Source organism: Rhineura floridana, chromosome 1 (assembly GCF_030035675.1).
Source record: "Rhineura floridana isolate rRhiFlo1 chromosome 1, rRhiFlo1.hap2, whole genome shotgun sequence".
Classification (NCBI taxonomy): Eukaryota; Metazoa; Chordata; class Lepidosauria; order Squamata; family Rhineuridae; genus Rhineura; species Rhineura floridana.
This window is the reverse complement of record NC_084480.1, coordinates 24,912,744-24,940,226: the sequence shown is the minus strand read 5'-3', so window position 1 is coordinate 24,940,226 and position 27,483 is coordinate 24,912,744. Positions and strand designations below refer to the sequence as shown.

At 42.2% G+C, this 27,483-nt stretch overlaps 1 protein-coding gene across 3 annotated transcripts; it reads left to right on the top strand.

Annotated features, from left to right (window-relative positions):
• Window positions 1-2,238: 2,238 nt before the first annotated feature.
• C1QTNF3 (C1q and TNF related 3) lies at window positions 2,239-20,305 on the top strand. 3 transcript variants are annotated; one of them, XM_061607432.1, is made up of 6 exons: window positions 2,239-2,694; window positions 7,691-7,790; window positions 13,103-13,257; window positions 17,056-17,185; window positions 17,890-17,989; window positions 19,247-20,305. In XM_061607432.1, the coding sequence occupies exons 1-6, from the start codon at window positions 2,419-2,421 to the stop codon at window positions 19,404-19,406; spliced, it is 921 nt and encodes a 306-aa protein (XP_061463416.1). In that variant the 5' UTR covers window positions 2,239-2,418; the 3' UTR covers window positions 19,407-20,305. The 3 variants fall into 3 exon arrangements, with proteins under 3 accessions (XP_061463416.1, XP_061463415.1, XP_061463417.1); XM_061607431.1 differs by having other exon boundaries at window positions 2,239-2,733; XM_061607433.1 differs by having other exon boundaries at window positions 2,240-2,517; window positions 19,247-20,304.
• The last annotated feature ends 7,178 nt before the right edge of the window (window positions 20,306-27,483 follow it).

Here is a 27,483-nt window from a genome sequence, read left to right as displayed (position 1 = left end):
ACTATGTTTCAGAAGCCATATTTTGGACCTCCCTGCCCAGCTGCGACTGACTGAGGCCTAGTCTGGAAAGTAAGCCCAGTGAGAGAGAAAAGGGCAGGCTAGTGTGCCTTCCTTAGTTGTGATGAACTCAATCTCCCCAGTCTCCCCTTATGCCTTCTTGCTCCTCTGTGTGTGTGTGTGTGTGTATGTGTGTGTTAATTTGGTTATGATTAGGTTTATTTAGCTAATTCCCTCATGCATATTGTTACTGAACTATCCCCCTTGATGCCAGTAGATATGTACTGTTACTGAACTATTCCCCACTGAAGTGTTAAATGTGTATATTTTGATTCTGTGTGTCTATGATCAATAAATATCCCCACGTTTAAGACCTGTGTGAGTGTAAGTTACTGGGTAAATCTGGCAAGACGCACTGTTGCCAATGTCTAAAGATCCTAATTTTAGCATGTGTTTCTAAATTGCTTTTTAAAAATGTGTTTTTTAAATTTGTATATTTGTTTTTAATGTTTTTAACTGATGTAAACTGCCCAGAGAGCTTCGGCTATGAGGCGGTATATATAAATGCAATAAACAATTCACAAGAACTTTAGAATGTGTGAATGTGAAACATAAGTCTACAGAGGAGTCTTGCTAACACCTGAGCCGTTCCAGAAGGATGCCATGGTCAATGATATTAATAGGCACTGAGAGATCAAGAACAGGCAGGGTTGCACTCTCCCATCTTTCTCTTACAAATGTCATCAACCAGTCATCAGGGGGACCAAGGCAGTTTCAGTGCCATGACCAGGCCTAAAGCCAGACTGAAATGGATCCAGATATTGTCTCCTTCAAGCATGCCTGAAGTTGTACTGCCACTAGATTCTAACCGTGGCATCCAACATAACCTCCACATGAACATATCAGCGCAGATGCTCAATAAACAGCGGGTCTGGAAGCTCCCTGAGTTTTGCAAATGACAAGTCATAGTGTTAATTGCACAAACATTTATCACCTCTTTCACAGCTGCCACGTGACATTTGGCTCCAAGATCCCTATTCTGGTCAGATGCTGCCAGTTCAGAGTCCATCAATGTATATGTGAAGTTAAGATATGTTTGCCTTCACCTACAAAATAGTTCTAAAGAACTGAGCCTCTGTGTATTCCCTTTTCTGTATGTGTGTAAAAATTTAGACTTGACTTTGGACATGATTTTCTTAATTGTCCAGCTCTAGAGGAAATCAAGGCAATTGACATCTCTAGTATAGATATGTAGATTTCCAATGAAAATACTCTATTTAGCAACATAAAGTGAAGCTGTAAATATCTACAGGATTGTATTTTTAGTATCTTATATATTTATCTATGGGTAAATTCAAAGGATTATTAAAATGGGATTGCCACCCTGGGCTGCTACTGGGAGGAACAGGAGAATATAAATCAAATAATAAATAAAGTGCTACAAAAGGACCTGTCTAAAGTGAGTGCATGGGCAACAAAATGACAAATGAGGTTCAATATAAGTAAAGATTACAATGACAGGATAATTTTATAGGGACATGATCTGATTGAAACATGCTTCTTAGGTTCATGTTTATCTTTTCTTGGCAGGAAAATTGAATTTGATTTGGCAACAGCCTTTAGGAAAACATGGGAAATTAGAAGTGGGAGGGGGGTAAGAGGAGACGTTTGACTGGGAAGCTCAAGCTCAGCACTGGGAACTGGGACTCAGTATGAGCTTGAATTCAACTGACTGTTTTCAGCGTGTTTTTCCAGTTTCCTTCTATAGCTGGCACACAAGCAAGTATTTGTCTGCAGTGAGTAAGTGTAAGATTCAACCATCAAGTTAAAAATCTTCGCTTGTGCATTTGTTTCCTACTGGCCAGTATATTAATATTCCCCCCCCCCAGAATGAACAGATACTGTGTTTTGTGTTTGTGTGTGTTTCTGGCAAACAGCCAGAAAATTGTATCCAAACTCCAAAAGGCCTTTTTAAAGTCCAGATTCCCAGCTTTTCCGTGTCTAAAAGAGCATAAAACATTTGCCACATGTTCTTCATTTCCATCTTATTTATCACACTAAAATGAAAACATGCAAAAAGAAAAAAAAAGAGAAAAAAGGGAGTAACATTTGTCAGTGCCCTCAGAACCACAGCTGTCCATTAAATACAGTGGCCATTTCCAGCATACAAATCAATTTTCCCTGCAGTGGGGGATGCGGTGAATAATGACTGGGTTGTTTAAGAAAGCATGACTGCTCCGGGATGAAGTTTTCTGCCACTCTGACATTTTCACAGTGTAATTTATTGCATGCAGCATATAAAGCTATGGTAACTAAGTCTTCCTGCCAGCCTTAATAGTGGGGAATAGCCTGAAAAGACCACATCGCGGCAACTGCAGATCTTTCCCTAGGAAAAGGCACTTGAACTCCCGAGACCTTGCAATGTTGAATAATATGGCATCCAAGGATTTCCTCAATTGGAGTCTCCTGGCTTTGCTTCTATTGCTTCGCTTTTGCCTGTGCCAAGATGAATACATGGAGGTGAGCAGAAGATCTAATGATCCAGTGGCCAAAGTATTGCAAAGTCACCACCAGACTGGCCACAAAGGTCCCAGCAGCAGGGAATTGTTGAGACAGCGGAGTCGCCTTGTTGAATGGACGGTTGAGAATGATGATGGTAATAGTCCTTCTACTGACCAAAATGCCTTGAAACCAGAGGTAGATGATGTAGCACAGACTACCTCAAACAGAGTCCAGGTACTCTGAATTAATCTTCTAAGACAACATTTAGAAAGTTAATGAGATTTTATTTTACTATGTGAGACAATCAGCACTATTTTTAAGAAACATAGCTTGTTAAAGATTCATATTGATGGACATATGCAAGTTTCTTCTAAGTAATCATAAGACAGTATGGTTATAGCAGAGCACCAGCAGCTTTTCATTCTCTGTAACCTTTGGAGTTTTTTGCATGCAATCAAATGCTTTGATCTTAATTTTCTAATTTACTGTAACAGGGTATCTTGAGTATGCTAACAGCCTAATCCTACACATGTTTACTCAGGAGTAGGTCCCACCTAGTCCAGTGGAGCTTACTCCCTAGCCTAGTAAATGTGAGTGCAGACTAAGGGTGTGATCCAGCCAACGGTAAGTTCCATTCTTCTAAGTTCCATTGAAACTAGGGTTTGCTTAACTTTCAAACTGTAATTTTAGTAGAAAAACAAAGCATACAAAGTCCCTATCTTGTATCAGACCAAATTCTGTTCTTGAAGCAATATGCAAACACTTGAGCTACAAAAAAATTCTTCATTAAACAAAATGTCCAACTTAAATTAAAGATTAAATAATTTTGTGGGGTAGATCTCTTCTTCAGGATTTTGCAATGCATTTTATGCTTAATTGGGAGAAAACCCTATTGAAAAATGAACTTAATCCTGAATGCCCCTTTATAGATTGCACTGTAAGAGTGGTGAAGGGAAACAAAAAATATTGTTGGATTGGTGATTTTTTAAAAACACTGTTGAATCAGTATAAGATGATTTAATATGCTCTTGATTCCATCAACTCCAACTCAGCCTGTTGGAGGTATATGTTGCATTTTATTAATATTGATTGTAATTATGATTGATTTGTCATTTTAAGATGATCAATGTTACTAGCATTGGAATGGGCAGGAGGTTAGGCTGTTAAAAGTGAAAATATAAATATACTTTATGTAGTTACACACTGATTATTTTTTCAAGTGTTCTTCATTTAATTACTGAGGAAGGTATCAATATTTCAATATTTAAAAATCCTCAAAGTGGTGAACAATAAGACATACAAATACAATTTTTAAAACAATAAAACAACAACACAGTCATCATAAACATTTATCATCCAGTAGGAGAGATTAAAACAAGGGTAAGGAACCTGTAGCCCTCCAGAAGTTGCTGGACCACAACTCCCATCATTCCTGACAAGTGTTCACAGTTGCTGGGGCTCATGGGAGCTGGAGTTCAACAACATTAATCCCTACTCCTGGAGTAAAATATACCACCACATATATCTTAGATCTTGATATCAGCACATCTGAATGGACAACCTTCTTGATTTGGCCGATCTCAGATAAACTGAGATCCACAAATGGGGAACTAATACCACTACTAAAAATGTTCTTTTGACTGTTGAAGCCAGTCTTGCCTCTAACGGAAGTGACATCTGCAACAAAACTTACATCCACACCATACATTTAAAGAATCATGGGAACTGTAGTTCACCCCACTCAGAGCTACAATTCCCAGCACACCTAGCAAACTAGAGTTCAGAGGAATCTTTGGGGGAAGCCATGCGGTTTAAATGTATTCTGTGGATGTGACCGTAAAGTTTTGTTGCTAGATCTCAGTGAGGCAGGGAAGTTCAATTTTTTTGTCAGGTTTTGAATAGCCCTTGCATGAGCTATAGCATAAGTTTGTATGGGATATGAAGTCAATAAAGGGGAAGAAATCTAGATACTCCACAACTGGATTAAACAGAAGCTTGAGTGTTTCAAAAGTAAAGCTAATTTTAGCTCCATTGATTTCAATGGGACTGAAATGAATTAAATCTAAACACTTAATTAGATTGTGGATTAAGATACCATTTTGGGGAAAAAGTGGGAGAAAGCCATGTGTGATAGAATATTTAGAGCAGGGAAATAATGGATAGAGAAAGGGCTAACTATCCAATGGACCACTTCTCAGTTCCCAATTGCCCCCTCTGGAAGTAGCTTTTCTTCTTCAAAAAGGGCTGTTGGGCTGTACTTACATTTATTGTGCAGCATGGCCCTAATAAAGGTGGTAAGAGGGAATTGGTTGCACATATTCCAATTTTTCTAGACTATCCCTCTCCCTCCTCAGAATTTACAGGGCAAGAAATTAATAACTGGTTGTTCCCCATACCTCCTGCTTTATTTTTTCACTATTGTACTGATTAGGGGAAATGCCTGCACAAATATTAATTATGAATTGAAGAATTTTCAGATAGCAAATATAGACAAGTCATTAACAAATGAAGCTGTTGCTCAACACATGGAGATCAATGTAGATGCGTTCAAGCAAGCAAGTAGATTACAAAATACAAACATGCTGCATCAGGTTTGAATAGTATGTCAATTATTTTTTCAGCAAAAGCAGGGCCCAAATCCTTTCCCAACAGCCGTTCCAATGTATTTTGTTAAGAAAAGTGACAATTTAAATGTACTTGCACCATTCAATACTGTTATTACCGTGTATTGTCTTTGATTATGTCTATCCAAACACGAACTCTTGATTTACGATCCAAGCTTATGGTTCAAATTTCATGGCTGCCCCATCGCGTGCAAGTGTCCACATCTGCTCGACTGAACACCAACAATTTTTCAGGGAACATATGTTCATGAAATTTATGTTGTTTTTTGACAATGTTATTTCCTATTCTAGATATTTCTTACACACACACACACACACACACACACACACACACACACACACACACACACACACACACACACACACACACACACACACACCTCTCAATTATTTAACTTTGTGTCAATGTTTGCCTCTGTCAAGAGTGGATTTGTGTTTATTACTTAAAAATACCACCAAATATTGAAGATTTGTATCTAAAAAAGGCTGGGCAGGGTGCCAGTAAAAAAAAAACACAAGTAAACACATTATTTTGTTTTCTCACTTGTGTAGTAAGAATTCTCTTGAATAGTAATAATTTCCTTTTATAAGGTGTTGTTTTATGTGAGACTGCTAGAGATTTACCGTTTTGTAGGACAAAGTTTAATTGGTTAGACTAATCCATACATACAATATTTTTCTTAGGCTGCTCTCACGCTGTAATCACATGATGTCAGCCTTCTAAATGTTGTGGGGTCATGGTGGCAGCAGCAGCAGGCAGGCAAAGTAGGCTGGCAAGCAGTGCGGGAGGGAGGCAAGTAGGCAAGGTTAGGTGAGGGGGCAGTGCGGGAACAGGCAAGGCAGGTGGCGAGGCTAAGCTACATGACTGCCTGAGAAGCATAAGCAAGGCCGCCATGCACCAATGCCTGGAGGCACTGGGGAGTTTGGCAAGGGGGGGTAGGGGGTGCCTCGGGTTCCTATTCTTGGGGTTAGGTGGTGGGGTTGGCATGCAAAGCATGCAGGAGCAGAAGCCCCTAGTTTATTTTTTAAAATCTTTGGTGCACTCTTATTAATTGGGCAGCAGATTATATATATATACTTGTTAACACAAGTGCATAGAAAAACTGTAGTTTGCAATCACCATCTTAAAAGAGGTATAGAATCATAGAATAGTAGAGTTGGGCCTGTAAGGCCATCAAGTCCAACCCCCTGCTCAATGCAGGAATCCAAATCAAAGCATTCCCAACAGTATACTCTCTATTGTCAACACAGGAGGGAATGGATCTTCTAAGATGATGTTTGCTACAACGTATGTATCAGGTAAAGGAAGTATGCTTCTTGATTAAAAAAAGGGTTTATATGTAGATTTATTGACATTTAATTGATAGATCCATTGATTTAATCTATTAAAGCTCATAAGATTTAACATTTCTTCAATCATGCTGCAATGGTACAATTTTGTAATAATTTATTGAGATACACAAAACTGATAGATATCTTAATATATAATTTTATTTTATAATGTATATTATACCTGATTTTATTTTTATTTTGAAAATTTTTATGCCAACTTGTCTTTAACTTCTGACATTTTATCAGTAATTTTAATACATATTTTATAATGCATGTAAACAGCTTAGAGGTTTTTACAATTAAGCAGTATACAAATTCCATTAAATAAATAAATAATAACTAAATAAATATACAGGTTGAGCAGGTAGCAATAGTAAGCATAGATGTAGGCAGCTCCAGTCAGCTCATCATCCATAAAGTTGCTTCCACTGACTAGAAAATTTTGGGTGTGCAAACTTTTCCAGCTCCATCTCTTTGGCTTAATTTAAGCTGCCCTGTCTCTTTCTCTCTTTAGCTCTCTTGGTGCATATACATTTTGCTTGGATTCAGCTTTCCACTGTGCGGTTTTGATAAAGATCTCAATAGGCCATTGGTGTCCCATAAAGGAAACAGCTGTAGTTCATCATCAACCAGCAGACTACAGAAGAATCTGGAAAGACCTCTTCATTTGATACAAACAGAATAGCATGGCTGCAACAATATAAATGCAAGGTCTTACATTAGAGATTAATATCTTAATCACTGTGTGTATGCCTGTGCAGCAGGGGATACACTAGATCAGTGGGTCCCAAACTTCCCCCCCCCCATGAATCACTTGAAAATTGCTGATGGTTTTGGCAGACCACTTCAGTTCCCCCCCGTCTGTTGTAGCAATTGTAATGTGCTGTGCTAAATACTGTATGATTTTTACAGACACACTGCAGACCACCTAAATGAAGCTTGCAGACCACCAGTGGTCCAGACACAGTTTGAGAATCTTTTCACTAGATTAAGGGTTCCCAAACTGTGGTCCATGGACCACTGAAGGTCTGTGAGTTTCATTCAGGTGGTCTGCAGCATGTCTGCAAAAACACAATTTAAAAATCATACAGCATCTAGCACAATGCATTGCAATCAACAGGCAGAAAAATTAAGTGGTCTGCCAAGCCCCCAGCAATTTTCAAGTGGTCCATGGTAAAGTTTGGGAATCACTGCACTAGATGAATTGTTTTTGGATCTAAATTCTGTATTCGCAGACTACACAGAGTGGACCTCAAAGCCCACTGGAATGTGGCTGCCGAGGCGATTCTGGATTTCGATGTTATCAAGGCCCACCAGGACCTCCTGGAATGCCAGGTAAAAAAATCTAGTTGCATAAATGTTAGAGTTTCAAGTAGTTGTATGGGCACTAATAAGGCGGTCATAATCTACTGCAGTATGCAGGGCCAGCCATAGGGGTGAGTTGGGTGGTCACCTGTGGTGCTGGGCTGAGGGGAGCATCTAGTTGAGCTGAGGGGTGACTTAGCTGAGCTCAATGGCTGTGTTTTTCTAATGTACTGTCTGAATTGAGCTAGGGTGGCAAAAAGCAAGTGTCTAACCTTTTTTCCAAGGTTCTTTCCACAGGTTGTCTAAGTACTAACTACAAAAATGATTTTCCTTCAGTCAGCCTTAAAGCATGTTTCTTTCTTAATTTCCACCTGATGCATTAGGTAAAATCAGTGTAACACAACTTTACTTTAAGACATTACCAAGCACTTAGCACTTCAAATACTATAAACACTGTAAGCACTGTATAAACAATAATAAAGCTGTAAGAGGTCAATTGGATACCTTTTTTGTTTACAACCTTTCTTTATTATTTTTAAAGGTAAAAATAATGGATATTCTAAAATAAATAATGCTTACCAAATATAGGAACTGCTACAAAACAAAAAATATTAAAAATAAAACCCATGATAGCTGAGGAGGGAGTGTTGGAGCTCAGGGAGGAGAGCTTGAAGTAGGAGCACTTTTTTGTGTGTGCTGAACATAATAAAGAATATATGCCTACAACTCTATAAGGTGTACAACTCCATGAGAGTCATTATTTGAGAACCACCCAGACCACATGACAGAGACTTCATTAGGAACCTAGAACTGGAGCAGGAGTTCACTGAAAGCACAGCAGCAAATAAGAGGTAGCTTGTTCTGTACCTTTTTCAGGGGGAAAAGCCTGGGAGTAGCAGGTTCTGTTACACTGCTATGTTTTGCAACCCTGCATAAGGCATCCAACTTGGTAATGCTGCAAAGCTGCAGGGCTGCCCGGGGGGAGGGGGAAATGGGGCAATTTAGCCCAGGCCCCCACAAAGCAAGACCCCCTGCCTCAGTTCCTGTACGTACCATTGGTCCCTGTCCTGACTCTGCAACATTGCTCACCAGAATTCTTGGTATTATGTTTTAAGTTTCCATAAAAAGAAGATATGGTATATTAGAATGTAAGAAGACACTGAATCTCAACATGTAATTATGACATAATGGGACCTCTTCCTGTCCATGATGAATGAAATATTTTACATAGTTGTGTATGAAACAGAATATATTCTAATTTAAGGCTTAAACTGGTTGTAAAATGTATCCTTGGGAGGCTGAAAAGGAGGGCCATGCTTATTAACTAGGCCTGCAGCTCAACTGTAAGGTAGTCTAAACCAATCACAGTACAGTAGGGCCCCACTTATCAGTGCTTCGCATTCCAGCGTTCTGCTAATGCGGTGGCTTTCAATTAGGGGAAATTCCCTGTTTTAAAGCCGTTTTTGTGCTTCTGCGGCATTTTCGCATCATTTTTGTGCAACGCACCCCATTATACTCAATGAGTTCCACTTTACGGCGATTTCCGCTTTACAGCGGCAGTCCGGAACGGAACCTGCCGTATAAGCGGGGCCTGCCTGTATGGTTAAATCTCTCTTTATGCGTGGGCAGCAGTAGATACAAGATTGGTCAGGCAGGCTTATGATTGGTCCAGGCCAAGTAGCCCCCGTTACAGAGTTTGTTGTAAGGAGAGAAGGAACGGGAAAGTCTTTAAGGAAGGATTCTGTGGCAGAGTAGGCAAATTGTTCCTGTCACAGAAAGAACTCCAGGCCCACTGGGGAAAGAGTTCAAGTACTGAGCGAGTCAGTGAATGCCACCTAAAATTTCCACTGGTGCCACTGGAGATGCCACTGGAGAGTAATTTTCTGTGGCAGTTACCACAAAGAAAGGTGTAGGAGTGGTCTGAGACTAGGCCTTAAGGAAGAAATCCTTCCTGAGTGAGTAGTGGAAAAGGCCAGCAGCAGGCCAGAACCAGATGATTTGCAAGACTGAGCCCCTGGAAGCAGAAAGAAGCTCTGCCAGAAGGGGTATGGAATTTGCAGGAGGTTCTCAGGAGGAGTAGAACCCAATCCCTTATCCCCATGTAAGAAAAAATGAAGTACATCTATAATTCTGCTTGATCCCAGGGCAAGGAAGAGCTGCAGGTGAGAATTCTCACATGTAGAAAGTGCATGCAATAATTCTTGCATGCGGCCCTGAGCTTTGTACACATATGCATGGGTCCTTGTAGGGGCCAGAAGCAGGGCCCCCAACATCATACCTGCACTGGGCCCCATAAACCCTCTGGGTGGCCGTGCAAAACTAACCACAAGGGGGGACGACAAAAGGCACTCTTCCCAGAGCGCTGTTTATCCTAGGGCCAGCCCTGGCAATATGTTCCTATAAAACTTTTCCTAGATTGCTATGCAGCTAGGAGATCCAGTAGAGTGGTAGTCCTTTCCTTTCCTTGCCCATTCCCTTGGCTCAGCCCCGGTCCTGATGCATCCCTGGGAAAGTGGGTCAGAGAGTTCTCATTTGCATTGTCTTCATGTTAACAACCATGTAGATCTGGCCGTGCGAGCTCAGCTTAAATAACAGCAAGGGTTTGTACAACATGCCAGTAGCAACCAGACGGGTCTTCTGTCTTTTTTTCCTGCAAGTCATTGGCAGCAGCAGTAGAGCTAACATCCTGTCCATCTAGCGCAACCGAGTTTCTTTAGTTCTTTGTTGATATTCAAGTAATAATAAGAAGTTCCAGTAATAAAAGTATGACATAGCTGCATAAAATGCCTCTATAAGCAGATTTGGATGGCAAAAATATACAAATAGCATGGTTCCTTTGGCAGAAGCCAACAGTGATGAATAGAGTTTATTATGTGAGCCAGCCACCAACGTTTCATTCCATAAAAGTATGGTATAAGATTTCAGGCATAAGTACAGAAATATCCAATAATGGCTGAAGCCACGTGGGCTTTGGCAACCTAATAAAGAATAGTATAATTTTTAGATTATACAATGTATTAACTTAAAAACCAATGAAAATAATCATTTCAATTTGGTCTTTCAACATAGAAAATAATGTGTGTGCTCATGTAGTTAATGACGAACTTCACAGAGCATGCAACCAAAGAGTATCTGTGTTGTATCCATTGGTGTCCCTCACACTAATGCAGGAGTGGGGAACCTTTGGTCCTCCAGAATTTGCTGAACTACAACTCTCTTTAGCCCTAGCAAGCATGGCCAATGGCCAGTGGTGATGAGAGTTATAGTTCAGCAACATCTGGAGGGCAAGAGGTTCCCCACACTTGCATTAACAGAAGGCTCTTTGACCTAGCAGAGGCTCTCATCAGTGGAAGATGATTTTAAGTAATTCCTCCTCCCCTGCATCCCCTCCTCCTGCTCCAGAGGCATGGAAGGTGGTGATGGGGGTTATAGGGGAAAGGGGAAACAAGTAAAAATCACCTCCCTTCTTGTTAAGCTGATAGATGCCTCTGCTGAATAAAAGAACCTTCCGACAGTACAAGGGATAGTATAGGCTATAACCCCTTATTTCCAGTTGCATATACAGGAATACCCCGCATTAACGTACGCAATGGGTCCAGAGCGAGTACGTAAACCGAAAATGTATTTAAAGTGAAGCACTACCTTTTTTCACTTGCGCCGCCACTGTGCCACCTCTCCTTCACATGGAGCCTCAAAGCCCCACGCTAAAGCCTCTGCTGCGCTGCCGCTGTGCCTGCCAGCTGATCGTGATCGCGCCTCCCAGCTAATTTGCAATTGCACGATCGTGTCTCTTTCCACCCCCACGGACAGAAAGAACAGGCCACAACCAAAGGTTAAGTGTCCGTTCTTGTGAAGCGAGCGTACGTAAACGGGAATGGTGCTACTGTAAGTATGTCCGTACTCGCGAGTGTCCTTAAAGTGAAGGTCCGTATAGCGGGGTATTCCTGTACAAACTCTAAATGTGTTCCATCTGTTATTTAATTTAAAGGCTATCAATTCGGTTCAAGTTGTCTTGGTAATTGATCATTACAGCAACCTTTGGCCTGTGGGCCAGATTTGGCTCGCTATTTGGCCCAAGAGGTCGTTTCTCAAAACCATGCCACTTGCCCCACACCTGATGTCATAGGTGTTGTCAGGTGTGGGCAGGTAGACATGGCTGCTCCAACTGCTGGTGCACAAAGCAGGATTGAACTCCCTGAGCATCAGCTGATGAGTGGGGAGTTCAATCTTGCTTGGTTTGGGTGTGCAAGCAAGTTTCCTGTGGGGAACTCGCTGGTGCATCTGAATTCCCTGCATATTAGCTGATGCACAGGGACTGAAATCCTCTTTTGTCACTATCTCGCCATCCCACCCCCACAGGCCAACTCTGAAAGGTGGGTGGACAACGCACCTGTCCATCAGTCACCTGACATCATTATGATGTCAAATTATTGGCAGGTGGTTGGTCCCACCCACCTGCCAAAGTTGGTTCATGGGGCGGATTGAGATACAGATCTTGCTGACTGGGCCAAAAAGGTTCCTCACCTTTGTTGTAGCTACTATAGTCTTTCAGAAGCAGTTGATAGGTGATTAATTTTATTGCAGCAAAAATATCCTGCTTATGTCCTGAGTATGGGAACGATGTAGAAAACTGGAATTGTCTGGATCTGAGCAGCAGATTTTTAAGTCTCTCTCTCACAGACTTATGTGGGGCCACAAAGTTTCTAGGGCAAGTCCAGAAAGGCCTCAGATCCATGTTACATCTCACTATACTGAGGCTTAGGCCTATTGTGCCAAAGCAGGTTAATGATGTCATCAACCTATAGTATGCTAGGCCTTGGCCTAGGCCTAAATTCACCCATTGCCAAATAAGGGTAGCTTCCATTATAGTGTTGTATTTGGCCAAGAAAATAGTTTAATTTCTTGTAAAATCACTAGTGCAGGGATGAAGAACCTATCGTCCCAGATGTTGTTGGACCACACAACTCCTATCCCGTCTGGAGCTGACACAAATTGGAGTCCAACATCTGGGGAACCACATGTTCATCATCTAAGTATATAGTGGGCTATATGTGGGAGTTACATTCATGGCTGACATTGGTTTCTCCTGCTGCTGTACATGCCCTCCCCCTCAGGCCCTAAAACATGCAATTTGACCTATGCACGCAGTTTCTTTTCTGTGCCCTACCTGTTTTCTACTTTTTAGAAATCAGTTGTAGACCCTATTGTACAAATGGTTATATGATTTGAGGAGGATTAATCAAATAACTTATTCTAGAAAAAGGAGTGGAACATGAAGTTGGGTGGGCTAACCCTTTTAATCATGAGCCATTAAACTGAGCAAAAATATTGATCATTTTAAGGAAACCATGGAAATAATGGAAACAATGGAGCCCCTGGTACAGAAGGATCAAAAGGTGACAAAGGTGACAAGGGAGACTTGGGACCAAGAGGTGACCGGGGCAACCATGGACCAAAAGGAGAAAAAGGATACCCTGGCGTCCCACCAGAACTTCAGGTAAACATCCTTAGAAAGCCATAGGGTTGCATCCACCAGAACATCAGATAAACATCCTTAGAAAGCCATAGGCAGGCCCGGCGCCAGTGGGCAGCCAGGTCAGGCACTGGCCGGAGGGCCCAGGAGCTCACAGGGACCCACCACCCATCATTGCCAGGTCTGACATTCCTCCCACTGCCTTTGTTGCTGCGGTGGCCTGCTGGTGCTATCATTTCTACCTCCTCTATGCTTGCTTGGCCATCGCTTCAGCAGCTGGAGGCTCCAGGCGCTCTGCTGCGAGCCCTTCCACAGACACCGCTGCCAGAAATGTTGGGCGCTGCCCCCTCATGACGCAGGAAATGTCACCTCACGGACACCATCACTGCCGCACAAGGCACCACAGGACAATGAGAAGTTTCTCACACCACAGGCGCTGCTTCTGAGGGGGCAGGGCCCAACATGTTTCTGATGGTGGTGGCTGTGGAAGGGCTCATAGAGGAGCACCTGGAGCCTCCAGCCACTGAAGGGATGGGCGGGCGAGCACGGAGGAAGAAGTGGTAGCCATAGTGGCATGCCCCCGCAGCAATGAAGTCAGGCAGCAGGAGGAAGTAAGCAGGTGACCCCTTCGGAAGGGGAGAAGGAGTCCACTGTGCCAGAGGGCTCCCAGATACCTGGAACTGGCCCTGGCCATAGGGCTGCCTCCAGAGTGACCATTCCGTTAACAGAAAAGCTCCTTCTGTTCACAGGAGTAGCGTTTTGTATGAGAGGTCTCTAATATTTATTTTACTTAAAATGATTTATATACCGCTTTATTTTTTAAAAAATCTGTCAGTTCACAACTATAAAGCACAATACAACTCCAACACAGTAACTCTCAAACTTTAAAATTAAGAATACGGCATCCACATTCTACATTAGATAAATGATGGTATGTACCAGAAAAATAACTGATGGTTAGGAACAGCCTGGGTGAAGAAGCTAGTTTTGTTAACGTTTGCAAGAACCTCAGTATGGTTGGTGCATGTCTAATTTCTGAGGGGAGGCTGGTCCACAGAATAGGTGCTACCACCAAAGGCCCTCTTCCTGGAGGTTGTGAGATGGAGCTCAGAGGGCTGTGGCATCACAGAAAATGGGCAGGCCGTATGGGAGAAGGCACTCTCTTAGGTAAGTTGGTCCTAAGGTGTTTAGGGCTTTGTAAACTAAGAACGTAACCTTACATTTGGTTCGCTAAATTTGGTTCAACAGGGGTGTAACATGCTAACAGTAGGATGCTTTACAGAGTAATATAGTGGTTGCATTCTGCACCTGCTGCAGGTTATGAACCAACCTTAAGGGCAACCCCACACAGAATGCATTGCAGTAATCCAAACTTGAGGACACTGTGGCTAAGCTATCCCTGGCCAATAAAGGCCATTGTTGGGGTACTAGCCAAAACTTGTAGAAGACACTCCTAGAAACCAAGATCACCTTCAGCCTCCAGTAAAAATGAAGAGTACCTTCAAACAACTTATCTGTTCCTTCTGAGGAAGAGAAATCCCATTCTCATTAGGTAATTCACCCAGTTGCTGGACCCAGAAACCACTTACCCGTGAGGCCTCCATCGTACCAGGATTCATCATCAGTGTATTGGTTCTCATCTAGTCCATCACTGTATTTAGACTGGTCTAGGGCCTACACAGCCACATCTGGAGCAAACAGAAAGCAAATGCTTGTGAAAATTCAGCTAAAAATGCTCTGAAAGTGGCAGTAAGTTTTGATCTCCCATCCCTTCCTGGATAATTGCTCAGAAAGAAGATGCCTTCCCCTTTGTATCTATTTTTTTTCTGAATAAGTACCCAAGAAGGGATGGCACATCATTATGTATTGCTACCCCCAGCACATTTTCAGGTGCATTTTCAATAAGTGCTGGGCACTTTGTTTTCTAGCTGCTTGAAGCAGCTAGAAAACAGTTTTTAACAAGGGCAGTTCTTGAACTACCTCCTATATTACTGTAAACAAATGTAACTTTTGCTAAAAGCATGCAGATTTTTTCTTCAAAACCCCCCACACGAAACTGGAGTGGACAGATTTGCTAGACAATATGTGCAAAAAGACATGAACTGGGTCAAGGCTGTTCTGTCCATCCCTGATGAGTCAGACTGCAATTTTTTCCCCTGAACAATGGATAAAGTCCCCCCTTTTAGCATCCTTTCACCCATACTGATGGACCACATCCGGCTGATCATATATTGGCTTACTGAGCTGATATATGAATGAACCTTATGGCACCTTTTACTCATCCTTTGTGTGGGCAGGTAAACATCAAAGCATGAAGTCTCCATTTAACTGTAGCTTCACAAGTGGTCAGAACTGGGGAAACTGGTTAATGCTTCAGAACAAGCCAGGAAGTCATGGTTTGAAGGTGGCTTAGTAGTCTGGTTTGTTCTGAAGTTGTTAACCAGTTTCTCCAGTTCTGACAATACAGGAAACTATAATTAACCGAAGAATCCTGGTTTGTTTGCTAGTTTGCAAGAAGGGACCATGTGTGTGAGCCATAAAGCTTATTCATATCTTGATTTATTAAACCAAGATATAATAATCTGAATGGAGCAGGAACAAAAAAGGAATTCAAAGTGTTTTAAAGAGTTATTTTAAGTAATATGTGATATACTCACCCTAGTTTCATTCCATTTTACACTTGGCCATCCTGTTACAACATTCTGCAACTAGGCTAGTTAACTAGAAAAAACACATGATGAAAACTGGGAATATTGCTCTTTGATAAGGCTAATTATGTTTGCTGATACTTTCTGTACTCAAAAAGGATTCTGCAGTATTTACTGAGTCCTCTGTACTTCTGTCAAGTTAAATATAGCAGCTAAATTAATTTGGAAAGTGTATTTTGCTTAACTGGTCATAGCTAAAATATTAGACATTTCAACATATTTTTCTAGCTCCTCCATAATTAATTTTCCAATATTATTTAATGGTTTATGCAGCACTGCTAATATGTAGACCAAAGCAACATTTTAGTAAGGATAGAATGCCACAAAGTCCCCCTGAATTCAGTAACAATACTGCAAGATTTTGTCAAGGACAATGTTGTCAAGGGCTTTTTGCTCTGCACTGAAAACTTTTTTTAAAATAAAAATAAAGTCTGCCCCCCCCCCAAAGCTGAGTTTTGCACCTTTTATAAAACATGCCTATTAGGCAAATTTGCATAATTTATTATGCGCTGAAGCCCCAGTCCCAGGCTAGCCCAGTCTTTTACATTTATTTAGAAGCAAGTCCCACATATGCCCGTGTCTAATATTGCAGCCTTCTTCAGCTACCACTTTGTCTTCTAAGATATCCCATTGCCCACATATTTCCAGTCATTAAAAATTGAATTATATGCCTAATACATGTATTCTGTGATTTTTCAACTCTTGCACAAAACTGAAGATTACTAAGATTCTTTATTCCTGCTTCCTCAGAACTGTTCAGTGGCTGAGATGGCACTTGATGCAGAGAAGTCTCCCAGGATCCAGTTGGTTCAGTGGGTTTTGTGTTAAAGTGAACTCTCAGATTCATCTATTTACCCTGCAGTCATGTGCCTACATGTTCTGCCTTCTGCACATGAATAGTTCTGTTCTTACATAAACCAATGGGACTTTTATCACTAGAGTTTGCTGAGAGCTGGCCCAGGTCCTAAATATACATTTAGGAAATTAAAGTAAATATGCCCCAAACCAAAGTGGTGAAGTAGCCCATATAGAATGGATTGGTTCAATCATGTCTTCCAATTTGTCTTTGTCCTACTTGCTATCTGCTGTTTAAACATAAGCTATATTTGAATAGGTTGCATTCATGGCTTCAATGGCAACCCACTTCAGTAACCAGAACAGTGGAATTATCTTCAGTAGTGTTGAAACCAACGTTGGAAATTTTTTTGATGTAATGACTGGTCGATTTGGAGCCCCAATTAATGGTAAGTATAAAGAATAGCAAACAGTATAGAGATGGGCCAAACTTGTAACACTGGCTCCATTACAGCCACAATCATACACAACCTTACTTAGGAATGAGTCCTATTGTACTTAGATTTTACTTTGGAGAAAATATGTATACAGTTGGACTGGATATGGGGTGTGCATTTTCTAAGGAAAAAAGTAGTTTAAAGGCAATTCAAATATCTAATCACAATAAATTATGTATCACTGATCATATATTTGCTTAATTTTCAAATTTTATGTTGATTGAAATACGTGGGACTTTCACAGAATTCAGACCATTAGGCAAGAACCAGGATTGCCAAGAGGGATTAGCATGTAAGAAATCAAAATCAATTGTGGTGTAGTGGTTAAGGTGTTGGACTATGACCTGGGAGACCAGGGTTCAAATCCTCACACAGACATGAAGCTCACCGCATGACCTTGGGCCAGTCACTGCCTCTCAGCCTCAGAGGAAGGCAATGGTAAACCACCTCTGAATACCACTTACCATGAAAACCCTATTCATAGGGTCACCATAAGTCGGAATTGACTTGAAGGCAGTCCATTTCCATTTTACCTGTGTTTTCTTGGGAGGAGGCACATGCACAAACACTTTATAATATAGGCAGTGACATGTGGGATAATTGTCCAATCTGAACTATTTTGTACAGTTTTAATAAAGTATAAGATTATTTTTCAGGGGTGTATTTCTTCACCTTCAATATGATGAAGCATGAGGATGTGGAGGAAGTGTATGTTTATCTAATGCACAATGGCAATACAGTTTTCAGCTTATACAGGTGAGCTCACTGGCATTTGTGGACTTCATACATTTACAAACTTTTGTCAAGCTGTGAAGAACCACAGCTCAGTGGTAGAACATGCAAAGTCCCAGGCTCAATCCCGAGCATCTCAAGTTAAAAAAAAGGATCCAGTCACAGGTAATGTGAAAGAACTCTATCAAAGAGCTGCTGCGAGTTTCCCAGAATGGCAGCTTTGTACTTAAGTCAACTTAAGGTTGGTAGCCCAGCTACGTCCCTATCTGGACAGGGAGGACCTCACCTCAGTTGTCCATGCTCTGGTAACCTCTCGATTGGATTACTGCAATGCGCTCTACGTAGGGCTGCCTTTGAAGACGGTTCGGAAACTACAGCTTGTGCAAAACGCGGCAGCCAGGCTGATAACGAGGACCAGGCAGTCTGAACATATAACACCTGTTCTGGCCCGCTTGCACTGGCTACCTATATGTTTCCGGGCCAGATTCAAAGTGTTGGTTTTAACCTATAAAGCCTTATACGGCGCGGGACCACAATACCTCCTGGAACGCCTCTCCCGATATGAACCTGCCCGTACACTACATTCAACATCGAAGGCCCTCCTCCGAGTTCCGACTCATAGAGAGGCTCGGAGGATGGTTACAAGAACCAGGGCCTTCTCAGTGGTGGCCCCCGAATTGTGCAATAGTCTTCCCATTGAGGTGCGCTTGGCGCCGACATTGCTATCTTTTCGGCGCCAAGTTAAAACCTTTCTCTTTGCTCAGGCATTTTAGTTTAATATGTTCAAATTGGTTTTAGATTTGTGGATTTTTACATATATGTTTTTGTACCAATTTATGTGATTTTATTGTATACACTTTCTGTTGTACACCGCCCAGAGAGCTATGCTCGTGGGGCGGTATAAAAATTTAACAAATAAATAAAATAAAACTTCATTGTATTATCTTTAAAGAAGATTGAGGCTAGCATATATGTTTCTAGGCAACTAACATACTCAAACACCAAACCTGCTGTTTCACTGCTGCAAAGCGTTTGCAGATGAGGAGACCCTCATTTATTTATTTAAATTTCTCTCCTGCCCTTCATCAATTCATGATCCCCGTGCATGCTATAAATGAAACAAAAGATTCAGTTAAAACAACAATAATTAAAACTGATAAAATGTAGATCTCATCCCTAAGACCTCTATATCCATTGGGGGGTGGGAACATTTGTTCAAAACAATAATGTGCAGGATATTACAAACAGAAAGTTAATATTTTATAATCTCTTTATTCTCAGCTATGAATCAAAAGGAAAAAGTGACTCATCAAGCAACAGCGCAGTTCTCAAACTCGCCAAGGGAGATGAAGTTTGGCTACGGATGGGCAACGGAGCACTTCATGGAGATCATCAACGCTTTTCCACTTTTGCAGGGTTTCTTCTTTTCGAAACCAAATAGACTAACACTTTAAGACAGATATTGCTGTTTGCTTTCTGTTCTTTGGAACAACATGGTAACATCCCACAGGTCCTTTTTTCAAATCACTATGTTGGTGCCTGAATCTGTGGAGTGTTATGAGAAATGTTAGGCCTCAATATGCCTTTATGCTTTTTTTGGACCACACTACTTTGCTGTAGCTCTCATGCCACAGAGTACTGAAATCATATTCCACAATGAATTTAAAGGTGTGATGACTACAGCCTTTTGCCCCAATCTGTGTGGCCTTATACTTGTATGGATTTGTTCCACATATAGGGTTATGGATCTACTTTCTTTTGAAATTAATGTCTGGAAGTCACTGTGTTGGAAGTTTCATATATGCTTCAGAGCTCCTTTATAACAAAAAATCGGAAGTACTTCTGGTCTGCAAACTGCACCACATTCAGTATGGGAATATGGATATGGAATCGCATGTGCATTATTGTTCACGACAAAATTTTAACAACTATTTGAATTGACCAATTTAAAATAAGACCTCTGAAGTGTTAAACATTGCTAGGTAATGCATTCACTACAGAAAGAATAATAGGTTAGATTTTTTCTCTCTGTACTAATAAATGATAAAATCTTGATCAAAGCTTGATTTAAACTCTCTGGATAGTCTACAGCTAAGTAGAACTGTCTTTAAACCAATGTACCCATCCTGTATGAATGATTAGGAATGTTGACTAAATTCAAGTTCTTTGACTTAACTGAGTTTGTAGAAGTTTGTATATTATCAAAGTTTGTGCATGCTTCAAAAGACATAGAATCAATTTGTCATTAATTCCTATCAAATTATTTTGTCCCTAGCTCTCAGCAGCATGAAACCCTTTTGGCATTTATGTGTCATGAATGTGTTTAACTATTTGCTTGTTTTATAAATCAAACTTTTACTAATTAAAGACCAGTTTGGATAAATCTCTTGCAGGCAATACTGGAAGTATTTTATTTATTAAATTTATATCCTATCTGCTGTCCAAGGAGCTTAATGTGGCGTACATGGTTGACCCCTCCTCACTTTAACCTTAGAACAGCCCTGTGAGGTAGGTTAGGCTGAGAGATGGTGATGGGACCAAGATCATCCAGTGGACTTCATGTCTGAGTGGGGATTTGAATCCTGGTCTTTCAAGTCCTAGTCTAACACTCTAACCACACTGGTTCTCACTACCTCTTTAGTACAATGAAAATAATATAATAGCCCATGTTGGAGGCTGCAAGATGCAAAAGAACCAGGATTTGATTCAGAAAGTGACCTACTCAAGCAGGCCCTACAGAAAGACTGAAGCATAAAAAATACATTGTCAGTGCTATGTAACATACAAAGAAAATTAATACATCTTCTACCATGTAATTAATACATATTTCTAGAAGCAGGAACTTAAGATGTGCCATACTATGTGCAATGGCATAATGTGAATGCACACTTGCCCTTCCCATACAGGTGTATCTTTTGTTGTAATAGTGAGACCTTCTACAGAAACCAGCTTTTCATTTAATTTCACATGACATGCCTCCAAGGTAAAGCTGAAGCTGCCTTGCTGAATATATTCCCTGTTATTACAGCTTGCTTTTCAAAATGACTCCAGCTATGTTTTGGAAAGAGGAAAAAAAGGAAGGAAAAAAACAATACAACAATTATGTCTAATTCAAAGAAATCATATGCTTATCTGCCATCTGCAGATCACCTCTAAATAAAACAGCAAACTAATGAAGTATCAGAAATGCAAATAATCTAGTCTTTTCCTTTGATTATTCATTGTCTAAAAATATAAAGGTTGTTACCATTCTTCAGCAACCATACTAGAAAGTTGGTTCTAAAGCCAGTACTTCAAAACAGTATGGAACTACTGACTACGCCCACTGGGCCATCAGATGGAAGAGATCTAGTATGCTGATGCAAACACAAATGCATGAGACACAAAAACATGCCCTTATTTTTCATGTTTGCTCTTTTGTCTAAACCCATAAAAGAAAAATGAACTCCATTAAGTATTTGAGGGCTTATCCTTATATAAACACAGACATCATTATATCACATTCACTAGGTAAAGCAATTTGGCTTGGGAAATGTTTCTGGCAATTGTGAAATATAAATTAAATAGATATTTTACAGACTGTTATCAGAACAACAATGGCACATCATCCGAGATGCTATGAATTATAAAGTACCTGTGAAAGTGATTTATATTTATTTATCTTCATGAAACTTGGGAAAGTAGGTGATTGTAACTTCCAATTCAAGGAAGGAGAAATTAAACAGTAATGTGCCCAAAGATACATGTTGAATATGTTTGAAGTAGCAGATTTGGATTCCAGTCTTGGGAACAACACACTCTTCCCTGGACTACAATGGTCATTTCACACAGGTTTGTCTCAGGATAATTCAAGGACCTGCAGCTAATCACAGCTCCCTGAAAACCGACCTGTGTGACACACATTTATGTCTTTAAAAATGTGCTTTTAAAGTGCTAAGTGTTGTTCTTTGCAGCAACTGACACAACACAACTAACCCTCTGCAATTTCTTCATTCAATTTCTCTCTGCAAGCATTAACAATGTCCCTTTGGGGGAATGAACTACAGAAGTAGAATAAGACGAAAAGGCTAGTGCAACAACCCTCACAAGGGATCAATAACATAACAGAAACAACTCAGAAAATATATTTGGAGCGGCTTATTGTTACACATGACAGCTGGTATAGCACAGTGGGGAGGAGAGCCCGGCTGTGAGTTCAAATCCCCGCTCATGTCTCATGGGTGTCAAGGGCCCACAGTGAGTGGCTCGGGGTTATGTGCCCTGCCACCTGTGCAGCCATGGGCTACCTGCATAGTCCCAAGGAGCCGTTGCCCCCAGCTGGCAGTTGCAGACAAGGAAGGGGCTGGCTTGTGCAGCTGTGGCAAGCTGAGCAGGCCCTAGCCAGCTGGGGAGGACTAGCCTCAGAGGGAGGCAATGGTAAACCCCCTCTGAATACCGCTTACCATGAAAACCCTATGCATAGGGTAGCCATAAGTCGGGATGGACTTGAAGGCAGTCCATTTCCATTGTTACACATACGTGAAGAAACGGTAGCAGCTGTGAAACTAGCAGAACTGACTTGTTATTTCCTGAGACATTTTCACTCTTACTTCTCTCTTCTAATAACGTTTCTTTAGATGGAGAAACATCTCCCCATGCGGTGCAATCCAGTGCATGCTTACTTGAAAGCAAGTCCCCTTGTGTTCAGCAAGGCTTATCCTACTCCCTAGTACTGTATGCTTCTTGAGAATTGCACCCTCATAGAGCAATCCTGTGCATTGAGTAGTCCAAAGAATGGCATTCAATACTAGTCCACCACGACTGCCGATATTGTCCTTCCCCAAAAAGATGTGGCACCAGGACTAGAACCAACCAAGGCTAAACAAAGCGTCACTAATTTCGAAGGGAAACGTTGAGTTTCCCATTAAATCAATGGCTTGTCACTGCTTAGGAGAGCAGCCAGATGCAAAAGAGGGCAGAGTTCTTGCAGCTTTAAACATCATGTAGAAGAGAGATCTTCACGTTCCCTCTTTTACGCAAAGATGAAAGCTGCAAAGGACTTTGTCTCCCCTACAACCTGGCTGCCCTCCTGCATAGCTTAACTGTCAACATAATGCCATAACAACTGCTTGAGGATGGGTTGCTTTGAGGTTTAAATACCCACTGAAAAAGAGTTTTGTACATCTCAAAATGTTTTGCATTTCGTTACCAGATTTTTGTTAAAAAATGTGCCTTTGCATTCAATTATTATTCTTTGATTATTGCCACACCACCCACAGAATGGGATACAAATTGCTGCACAACTGATTCTTAATTCCATCAAGTTATATTTCATTGACAAAGACAGTCTGGATCAGCAGGTGTTTAGAATGCAAGGCAGACTGATCCAGGAATGGAACTTTATCACAGAGAAGTCAGGGGTGAACACATCTCAGCTCCTAAGTTAGCTCATTTAGCATGATCAGAAGCTGCCCTTATGGCAAAACTGGAAAGCTTCCCCAAGGTAACCAGTAAAGACTACCACAGGCTGTGGGACCTGGCAGATCTCCTGGAGGAGCTTGCAGCTGCGAAGACAGACCCACATCTTCCAGGACTCTCATGCCTAGACCACTACCTGTCTCAAAAGCCTGGCTGGGGCTGATGGGAGTTGTAGTTCAAAAAAGTAACTTTTCCAAGCTATGGTAAGGGCAGTTCGGCAATGGAACCGACTGCCTAGGGAGGTGGTGGGATCCCCTTCGCTGGATGTTTTCAAGCAGAGGCTGGACAGCTATCTGCGGGAGATGCTCTAGCTGTGGATTTCCTGCTGTGAGCAGGGGATTGGACTCGATGGCCTACAAGGCCCCTTGCAACTCTATGGTTTTATGATTCTACCCTTCAACATCCCATTTGCTCTGGGAGGAAGGGTGGGATATACATTTAATTAATAAATAAATTGTTGCTCTGTCCCTCCCATTCTATTTTTTTTTAAGTTGAGGGTGTGCTTTTTCCCCCCTGGTGGGGGTGATATGGTTATTTAGAAGTCTGGCCTCCCAAATGTTATCCACTGCTGATTTTTTTGAGCAGGGTGGTATATGAACATTAACCCGTATTAGGCAGATTTGAGAAATTACCATAAGAACCACAGCTGCAAAGGGATTACAAGGAGTTAAAGCTGTTATTACTACCTTCATGTTAGTTGAAATAAAACAAGCTAACCTTCCGCTGGCCCTCCCACCCTTAACAGAAGGAGTGGCTGTCAGAGAATAACACATTTAACCATTAGCAATATACTTTCCACTATAGTAAGCAATATACAACCATTATGTTTTTCTCCAGGCCGTCCTAGCTAAAATATTGTTCTTTTGATTTTCCACAGTTTTATTATATTGGGATATGCCTTATTTCAGCACATCACCACTCCTTGAAGTACCTCCACTTGTCAAAATTATCTATTGTAAAATATTATTCTGCATGTCGTGTAGTCTCTTTATAGACACTCCTGCAGCATGACAGTTCCCAGCAGTCTCTGTATAGCATATGGGAAGGAGACACTTTACCAGAATACATACACATCCATAATAACAATAATAATAATAAAAATAATATTTTATTTATTGGTCGCCTATCTGTCCAGGTTAGTGGTATGGGGGTTCTGTCCAGAGATAGCACCAGGTCTCCAGGGTTTGTTGTGTTGTTTCTTCTGTTCAGGAAAGGCTTCCCTTCCATAGCTGCTCCACGAGCTAGAGGGAGCCCCAGCTGACGAAGCGTCAAGGCCCCAGCTGACAAAGCATCAAGGCGAGTTAAGCAGCAGAGCGAAAAGAGGGTAAGTAGCTCCCATTTATTCCATTATTTAATTGAAGTAAAACAGCTCAGAGCAATAAGTAATAAGGGCAGCCCAAGGTCACCCTGAGCTAGGAGCCAAATCCTGAAAGAACCTATATCTTAGGAGACAGATCCTAGGAGAAGGAAGCCCATAGAAAGCTAGTGTTCAACACCACCCTAGCAGGAAAGCTTCAGGGGACACTGTAAACAAGGCTAAATTCCAGTCGGAGAGAAGGGGGAAAAGGAAACTCCACCTACACATACAGGGAGAGAGTCAGCTCAGTCCTTGCTAAAAAGGGCAGCTTCAGCCTTCCTGAAACACAACCACAAGCTCTGTTTCCCTAGGTTAAAGAAAGGTCAGGCTGTTCTAGGTGGGAAAACAACAAACACAAAAGACTTGCCTGGAAGGCGCAGCCCCTTGATTAGATTAAAAGCAGCCAAAAGCTTAAACAGCCCCACCCCTCGCTCAGGAAGGAAGGAAGCCTGAGAGAATACTAAAGAGTTAAGCCCCAGCTGATAGCCATCAGCCTCAAGTAACACATCATTGGCTGGCAGCAGTAGCTGGGAGGAACCAGCCACACATATAAAGTCAGAGCACCCTAGCGAGGAAGCCTGCTCCACGAGCTAGAGGGAGCTCCAGCTGACAAAGAGTCAAGGCGAGTTCGGCAGCAGGGCGAGTTCGGCAGCAGGGCGAGTTCGGCAGCAGGGCGAGTTCGGCAGCAGGGCGAGTTCGGCAGCAGGGCGAGTTCGGCAGCAGGGCGAGTTCGGCAGCAGGGCGAGTTCGGCAGCAGGGCGAGTTCGGCAGCAGGGCCCCCCACTCTGCCCGTCTGTTCCCTGACCTCAACTAAACCGCAGTCTCCAACCCATTGACGTAATAAACCTTAAACAAAACTATGCAGGTAAGAAGCCAGCAGGGGTGTGGGGGCTTTCCAGTGTTTTGCACCGCCTGCAGCATGTACGACTATCTGCCTGTTGGACAGAAGTCGTGGGTATGCTCTCGGTGCAATGAGTTCCTGGCTCTCCGGGAAAGACTTCATTTCCTTGAGGCCAAGGTGGCGGACCTGGAAAAGCGGAGAGAGGCAGAGAGGTGTGTGGAGGAGGCCTTCAGGGACGTTATAGCTGTGTCCCACTCCAACGATGATAGCTCTCCTGCTATCATGGAGAACGATGGTCTCGGGGAAGGAGAGCATCCAGCTGAGGAAGAGGGAAACGATCCCTTACAAGGGACCCATTCCTTGGGGGATGAGCAGCTATCCTCTCGGGCCGAGGATATATCTCCAGGGGGTGGAGGGATCCTTGTAGTGGGTGATTCGATCATTAGGAACATAGACAGTGGGGTGTGTGATGGGCGTGTAGACCGCAAGGTGTTTTGCCTGCCTGGTGCGAAGGTTGCGGATATCGCCCGTTGTTTAGATAGTTTGGTAGACAGTGCTGGGAAGGAGTCAGTGGTCGTGGTGCACGTTGGCACCAACGACATGGGGAAATGCAGCCGTGAGGTCCTGGAAGCAAAATTTAGGTTGCTAGGTAGGACGCTGAAAGCCAGGACCTCCAAGGTGGCTTTCTCTGAAATGCTACCGGTTCCACGCGCAGGACCAGCCAGACAGGCCCAGCTTTGCAGTCTCAATGCGTGGATGAGACGATGGTGTCGGGTGGAAGGGTTCGTATTTGTTAGGCACTGGGGAACATTTTGGGACAAGCCGGGCCTGTACAAAAGGGACGGGCTCCACTTGAACCAGAATGGAACCAGACTGCTGGCACTTAAAATTAAAAAGGTAGCAGAGCAGCTTTTAAACTGACTGAGGGGGGAAACCCGACAGGAGCTGAGAAAGGTCCGGTTTGGAATAAACCTTCCCCCTGGGATAAAAACCAAAGAAATGATGAAATTTTAAAAGGGGTAGGCCTAGAAGTAGGCATTGTGAGAGCAGGGGCACAGGATATAAATTCAGAAGAGCAAAATTACCACAGGCCTAACCACAAGTGCCAAAGACACTTGAAGAGAGACACTGCTTACAAGTGCCTGTACGCTAATGCTAGGAGCCTCCGAACCAAGATGGGAGAACTGGAGTGCTTGGTCTTAGAGAAGAGCATTGATATAGTGAGCATAACGGAGACCTGGTGGAATGGAGAAAACCAGCGGGATACGGTTATCCCTGGATATAAACTACATCGGAAGGACAGGGAAGGACGTATTGGTGGCGGAGTTGCTCTATACGTGAAAGAAGGCATTGAATCCAGCAAGCTTGAAACCCCCAAAGAGGCAGACTCCTCCACAGAATCGTTGTGGGTGGTGATACCGTGCCCCAGGAGGGACTTAATACTGGGAACGATCTATCGTCCCCCTGATCAAAATGCTCAGGGAGACCTTGAGATGAGATATGAAATTGAGGAAGCATCCAAACTAGGAAATGTGGTAGTAATGGGTGACTTCAACTACCCGGACATAGACTGGCTGCATATGTGTTCCAGTCATGACAAAGAAGCAAAGTTTCTAGATATTCTAAATGACTATTCCCTAGATCAGTTGGTCATGGAACCGACCAGAGGGACGGCAACCCTGGACTTAATCCTCAGTGCGGACCGGGACCTGGTGCGAGATGTAAGTGTTGTTGAACCGATTGGGAGCAGTGACCACAGTGCTATTAAATTAAACATACATGTAACTGGCCAATTGCCAAGAAAATCCAACACGGTCACATTTGACTTCAAAAGAGGAAACTTCACAAAAATGAGGGGATTGG